Source organism: Rhinoderma darwinii, chromosome 4 (genome assembly GCF_050947455.1).
Source record: "Rhinoderma darwinii isolate aRhiDar2 chromosome 4, aRhiDar2.hap1, whole genome shotgun sequence".
Taxonomy (NCBI): Eukaryota; Metazoa; Chordata; class Amphibia; order Anura; family Rhinodermatidae; genus Rhinoderma; species Rhinoderma darwinii.
In genome coordinates, this window is record NC_134690.1 from 375,033,392 (window position 1) to 375,041,191 (window position 7,800).

General features: G+C 42.9%; 1 protein-coding gene across 1 annotated transcript in view; it reads right to left on the reverse strand.

Annotated features, from left to right (window-relative positions):
* The window catches only part of COMMD1 (copper metabolism domain containing 1), a 90,412-nt gene extending 85,477 nt beyond the window's left edge, over positions 1-4,935 (reverse strand). Inside the window, exon 1 of the mRNA XM_075863159.1 lies at positions 4,622-4,935. Within this exon, the coding sequence (XP_075719274.1) occupies positions 4,622-4,795 (174 nt within the window). The 5' untranslated portion in view covers positions 4,796-4,935. The remainder of the gene's footprint in view (positions 1-4,621) is intronic.
* Positions 4,936-7,800: the final 2,865 nt, after the last annotated feature.

Below are 7,800 nucleotides of genomic sequence, written 5' to 3' on the forward strand. Positions count from 1 at the left end.
AATTCACCTGAAAAGTTTAGTTCAGTACACTAAGGTAATAAAGTACTTTTTTTTTTTTGCACCACCATAACGGGGGACCAAAACACTGGTAGTCAATGGTTTAAATGATTTTCTCTTGTTGGTAGGATATTTTCTGACAAATAATAGTTTTATAAGCCCTTATTCACACGACAGGATTTTCCCGGCCGGGTGACGGCCGTTCATAAAACGGCTGTCACCCGGCTGCAGTAGGAACAATAGACCCCTAATGGGGCTATTCACACAATCGATTTTTTGACGGGCCGGGAAAACCACCCATCAAAAAATGGGACATGCCCTATTTTCGTCCGTTCACCCGGCTCCCATAGAAGTCTATGGGGCCGGGTAATACACGGCCATCACCGGAATGTGTCGCGAGTGACAGCCGTGTCTACCATCACACTCTTTCTCCTCACAGCGCAGAGTGCATGTGAGGAGGAGGAGTTTATGCCATTTGAACGAATCGCTGAACGCTGGAAGTAAGTTTCTACAATGTGGGGGTGCTGTATACAGGGGTACTGTGTGGCAGGGTCCAGGTGTACAGCAGGTGGAAGGGAGCACTGCGCTGGCTCCCTTCCCCTGCTTGGTGTAAAAGCGTCCTGGCCCGGCGACACCTCCCATGGCCGATGGCGCCGCTAGCAGCTGCTACTGCTGTAGCGACGCCACTATAGCAGAGCAGGGAGGTATCTCCCTGCTATGCTATGTGCTAGCCCTACTTTAGCTCGATGAAGGAGCGGAATCCCCGTGTGTTCGGGGATTCCGCTCCTGAACAGAGCGCTTGATGTCTCTGTCCATATATGGACAGTAACATCAGGGGAAACTCCTGAAGCGGAATCCCCAAACACTCTGTGACCAGGGATTCCACATCAGGCGAAGCCAGTAACGTTCAGTGTCCATAAATGGACACAGACGACAGGAGCTTTATCTGAAGTGGAATCACCGACCACATGGGGAATCCCTTTCTGGAGTTGCCCCTGATGTCACTGTCCAGATCTGCCCGGCCCGGAACGGATACAAAACAGATGCAAACAGGCCGGGAAAAACGGCCGGTTTCATCGGCCGACACTCGGGCTCGGTCGGGACCCTGTCGTGTGACTAAGGCCTAAGAGTTGAGACACTGTTTACATTAGGTTTTTACTTTCCAGCAAATATCCTGACACGTGCCGAACTTAAACCCCTGATATTTGCATCCGTATATCATTGAGTTACATACATACCCATAAACTCCCATGTAAAAGAAATTCTGTCATAACTTTATAAAGAGCATCAATAAGATAATATTGCACTCGCTGATAGGTCCTAAAAAGCGTTCGTGCGCTGAAAGGAGTCGCAACCACCTGTTCTCCCCTGGCCAAATAAGGGGGAGGTGCCTTAACATATGGCGCACGCTTTTAAGTGGCTCCCCCAACAAAACTTTCAGGTACTATTCTGCCTATGTAATAGCAGCCATTGAATTGAAATGCTATCATCATCATATAGGTCATTTCTGGTGACATCTCCCTGGGGTATTCCCAGAATCAACAATTATCACCTATCCACAGTATAGGTGATCATTTTCTGAGTGCTGGGACCCCCAGATTCTCCTAACTGAAACCCTAGCAGTAAGGAGGACATTGAATGAAATGGTGGTGGAGCGTGGGCTGCCGCTCCATTCAATGTCTATGCGAATGACGGAAACAGCTGAGCGCCGTCATTCCGATAGAAATTGAATGGAGCGGCAGCGCACATGTTCGACCACCGCTTCATTCAATGCTCTCCTCACTGAGGTCATGCAGTTAAGAAGAACGTAGATTTGGGACTCCCGTTCTAATGATCGGTCCCGGCGATCACAGAATTTTCAGCTATTCTGTGGATCGGTGATAATCCATGATTCTGGCAATGCCACTTTAATGGGTTTATCCCTTTAGGAAATAGTCCCTTATAGACAGATTGCAGTAAATAAACATACCCCCGTAAATATTACATCCCATAACCTCTTAAAGGGAACCTGTCAGCATTTTTATGCCCTAAATAAATCGCTTTACAGCTATATTTCTGAACATAGACTTGTGTGCCAGCAATAGTATGTTTAACCCCTTAATGACCGGGCCATTTTGCACGTTAATGACAAAGGATTATTTTTTGTTTTTTCACGGTCGCATTCCAAGAGTCGTAACTTTTTTTTTATTCCGTCGACATAGCCGTATAAGGGCTTTTTTTTTGCGGGACGAGTTGTATTTTGTAATTGTACCAGTTTTAGATGCTTATAATATATTGATTAACTTTATTTTAGGAGAGAATTGAAAATAAGCAGCTATTCCAGCATTAATTTTCAAGTTATAAATTTACGCCGTTTACTATGCAGCGTAAATAACATGTTAACTTTATTCTATGGGTCGGCACGATTACAGGGATACCAAATATGTAAAGGTTTTATATGTTTTTTCTACGTTTGCACAATAAAAACCCTTTTAGAAAAAATTTACTTGTTTTTGCATCGCCGCATTCCAAGAGCCGTAATTTTTTTCTTTTTCCGTCGATGTGGCCGTATGTGGGCTTGATTTTTGCGGGACAATGTGTCGTTTTCATTAGTACTATTTTGGGGTACATAGGCCTTATAGATCAACTTTTATTTTACTTTTTATGGGGGGAATGGGAGAAAAGAGAGAATTTTACGGTTGTTTTTTGCGTTTTCTTTGGACGCCGTTCATCCGGCGGTTTAATTAATGTGTTTATTTTATTGGTCAAGTTGTTACGATCGCGGGGATACCATATATGTGTATGTGTGATTTGTTTTGACACTTTTACTAAATAAAACCACTTTTTGGGCAAAAAAAGTAGTTTTATTTGACTTTGACTGTAATTATTATTTATTTTTTTTCACAAAACTTTATTTAACTAATTGACATTTTTTTTTTCAAGTCCCACCAGGGGACTTCACTATGCGATCTACTGATCGCATATATAATGCTTTGGTATACTTAGTATAACAAAGCATTATTGCCTGTCAGTGTAAAACTGACAGGCAACCTGTTAGGTCATGCCTCCGGCATCGCCTAACAGGCAGATGCTGAAGACAGACCTGGAGGTCTATGTTAGACCCCCGGCTGTCATGGAAACCCGACGGCGACCCGCGATTTGTTTGCGGGGGCGCCGATTGGGTGACAGAGGGAGCTCCCCCCTCTGTCAAACACATTAGATGCCGCTGTCACTATTGACAGCGGCATTTAATGGGTTAAACTGCCGGAATCGGAGCGCGCTTCGATTCCGGCAGTTGCAGCAGGAGCCAGGCTGTGTATAACAGCCGTGCTCCTGCCGCTGATCGCGTGGGTACAGTGACAGTACCCGCACGATTACAGGACGGATATATCCGTCCTCCTGCGCGAACTAGCAGCTGCTGAGGACGGATATATCCGTCCTTCGGCGTTAAGGAGTTAAAGAGGCTCTGTTATCACATTATAAGTGCCCGATCTCCTACATAATGTGATCGGCGCTGTAATGCAGTGTTTTTTATTTAGAAAAACGATCTATTTTCACTAAGTTAGAGTTTAGCTTTATACTAATGACTTACTTAATGCCCAACTGGGCATGTTTTTAACTTTTGACCAAGTGGGCGTTATGGAGAGAAGTGTATGATGATGACCAATCAGTGACGAATCAGCGTCATACACTTCTCTCCATTCATTTACCCTGCACATAGTGATACTGCATTGTTCACTATATGAAGTCACATACACACACAATAACGTTACTGAAGTGTCTTGACAGTAAATAGACATCACCTCCAGCCAGGACGCGATGTCTATTCACAATCCCGACACTTCGGTAACGTTTGTGTGGGACTTACAGCACAGCAAGCGTAATCTCGCGAGATCACGCTGTAAATGACAGGTTACAGCGAGATCACACTTGCTGTGCTGTAACTCCCACACAAAAGTTACCAAAGTGTTGGGATTGTGAATTAAGAAAAGTAAGACAATTAAGAAAGTCATTAGCATAAAGCTAAAATAGGACATAAATTGGTGAAAATAGATCGTTTTTCTAAATAAAAAACACTGCGGTCACCTACATTACAGCGCCGATCATATTATGTAGGAGATAGGGCACTTATAATCTGGTGACAGAGTCTCTTTAAATACCTTGAGCGACACATACAAGTGGACATGTCTGACACCTCCCGCCAGATCGAATACAGCGATATACAGGTGCATGCATATTGCAAACACAGCCTGTTCTTGGCATCAGTTTCTCTTTCCTTCAGTATCCGCGCCGCTCCATATCTCGCTTTCCCGCTGGATCTGAATGACCGACATCTCAAATCAAGGCAAAATGAAAAGGATTAGCGCAGAGACCACAGGATACTTCCCTGTTGAAGATACACCCAGCGGACACTTATATACTAGATTAATCTGCATATGGTGCTGGAGAAACTTTTTCTAAGATATGCTGCACTATTGCTGGCACACATGATGATGTTTAGATATATCCCTCTAGCACCTATTTAGCGGTTTTAGCAGTTTGGGCGGATACAACCTACTGACAGTTTCCCTTTAATCCAGCAGTGCATAAGTGACTACACTCTCCCTCCCGTCAGTGGTTGTTTTTGGTCACATGATCGGTGTACCTTGATGATGCCTTGCATCTTGTCGTGCAGAGCTCTGAACTCGTCGAGGGCCAGCTCCGGGTACAGCTCGTTCTTGAGCAGCTCCTCCGTAATCTCCGTGTTCCCATAATATCTACGCTGCGCGATACCGTTCAGCAGCCCGCTAAGAGCTTTACTACTCTCTGCATCTGCCATGACAGCAGCACTACCACGTGACCAACTGCAGTCTAGTCATGTGACTTCCAGCAATTGGGATGGCGGAAGAGCTCTGCCGCCATGTGTTGATTGGCAAATGATACTGTCGTACTCTAGTACTGCTCTGGTGTGACAGCTGCCGTGTGTGTAGTTGTTTAATCCGTGTGTGATGAACTAATAGATCCCATACCAGAGGGCGTTAGAGATTCCATTGGAAGCAGAAACATGACAGGAGAACGATGTTTACAGCAACCAATGACATTAGGGCTTTCATTTTCCAAAGGCGTATTTGAAAATGAAAATAGCGGCGTGACTGCTTCAGTTTTTCTATGCATTAATCCGCTCATAAACATCAAAGGAGCAAATCCTGACAAATATGACCTTTTAACATTGGCGTGGAGACCAGGTGTCTTGGCCCAAAAATTGTCCAGTAGCTGACAATTATAGCATGTCTATTTAACCCCTTCCCGTTGTAAACAACTCTCGGATTTTCATTTTCGGTTTTTCCTCCCCACGTTCCAAAAGCCATAACGTCTTTATTTTCTGTCGATATAGTCCTATGAGGGCTTGATTTTTGCGGGACGAGTTGTACTTTTTCGTAGCACCATATAATGTATTAGGAAACGGGAAAAAAATTATTTGTGGGGTAGAAAATGAAAAAAAAACAGCGATTCCTCCATTTTTTTTGCGCTTCGATTTTACGGAATTGACTGCAATTAAAACAACATGTTAGCTTTATTCTGTGGGTCAATACGATTGCGGTGATACGAAATATACATAGTATTTTTTTATGTTTTACTACTTTTACAAGGAAAAAACGAAGTGTAAAAAAGAAAATTTATTAAGTGTCGCCAAAATCTGAGAGTCATAACTTTTTTTATTTTTTTGTCGATTTAAGTGGTATGAGAGCTTATTTTTTGCGTAATAAGCAGTCGTTTTTAATGCTACCATTTTGGGGTACTAGCGAGGTTTTGATCACTTTTTATTTCATTTTTTGTGGGCGATTAAGTGACCAAAAAAATAGTGATCTGGCGTCTCCATTTTTTTTTTTTACGACGTACTCCTTGCGGGTTAAATAATGATATATTGTAATAGTTTAGACTTTTACGCATGCAGCGATACCAATTAAGTTTATTTATTAATTTTTTTTTACAATGCTCTAGGGGGAAAATGGGAAAATATATTTATTTTTTTTTAGCTTTTAATGATTTCTATTTTTTGACATAAAAAAAAACTTTATTGTACGAATTTTTACTTTTTCTTTTTTTATTAGTCCCCCTAGGGGACTTCAACCAGCGATTGTTGGATTGCTTGCACGATATACTGCAATACTAATGTATTGCAGTATATCGTCTTTCTGACAGGCTTCTATTAAGCCAGACCAGGGCTTAATAGAAGCACAAAGATGGCAGACGTGGGAGCCTTCATTAGGCCCCCAGGCTACCATAGTAACCAACGCCACCCCGCGATTGCAGTGGGGCGCGATGAGCTGCTAAAGGGGGTCACCCCCCCCTCTTTCTAACCAGTTAAATGCCACGGTAGATATTGACCGCGGCATTTAACAGGTTAAAAAAGCGGGATCACGCTCGTTACTGTGAAGTGTTGGCTGTAGCATACAGTCGACACCTGCATCGTGTGGAGCCATTCCATACTTCCCCCTACCCGGCTATGACGTAGCCATACGTCAAATGTCGGGAAGGGGTTAATATATAGATTGCCTCATTTGCAGGAAGACCCTAGATGCCCACAAGAGCAAGACACACAAGGACAGCCAAAAGGCCTCCATTAAAGGGGTTGTCTAATGACGACAACACTTCTATATGGACGTCATAGAGAGGCCAGAGCGCATTACGTTGATTTGAAAGGTAAGGATGTAAGGCCTAGTTCACATGGATTTTTGAAGGCAGATTTTGAATTGCCAGCATTGTTTTGACGCTTTTTTTCCCCCACACGTTTTGCGCACGGCCATTGAATCCAATGCAAAAAATCATGGGCAAAAATGTTTCAAAACATGGAGAGATCTTGAGAGTGAATAGACATCACCTCCAGCTATGACGCGATGTCTATTAACACTCCCGACACTTCGGTAAAGTTTGTGTGTGACTTAATCACAGCACAGCGTGATCTCGCGAGATCACGCTGTGAATGACAGCACATCGTGATCTCGATGTGCTGTGTGAGTAAGCCTTTACCGAAGTGTCGGCAGTGTAAATAGACATCGCGTCCTGGCTGGAGGTGATGTCTATTCACTGTCAAGACACTTCAGTAAAGTTAATGTGGGTGTATGTGACAGCACAGCGTGATCTCGCGAGATGACGCTGTGCTCAGTACAAATGGACATGAATGGAGAGAAGTGTATGACGCTGATCATACACTTCTCTCCACAACGCCCACTTGGTCAAAAGTTAAAAAATGCCTAGTTGGGCATTAAGAAACTAATTAGCATAAATCTAAAATTGCTCATAACTTGCTCAAAAATCATCGTTTTTCAAAATAAAACCCACTGTTATCAACATTACAGCGCCGATCACATTATATAGGATATAGGGCACTTATAATCTGGTGACAGAGCCTATTTAAGGCCAGGATCACACACACACACAGTTTTGTTGCAGTTTTTTGAGCCAAAGCTAGAATTGGATCCATAAGAAACGAAAAGTATAAATAAAATACTGATGCATCTTCTTTCTTTTGTATCCTTTCCTGTGTTTGGCTCAAAAACTGCCATAAAATCCACATAAAAACTGGGTGTGTGATCCTGGCCTCAACCATAGGGAATGATTGGACGAAGCCATACTGGGTCATTTAACCACTGAGGCAATGTTCAAACGCTTAACAAAAAACGGATGTTTTTTTTAAGCAACTTGCGTTTTTGACGGCCGTTTTTGGAGCTGTTTTTCTATTCAGTCAATGAAAAACGGCTCAAGAAGTGACATGCACTTCTTTTTACAAGACGTATTTTTACGCAGTCGTTTTTAAAAACGGTTTCCGATTTAAATCAATGG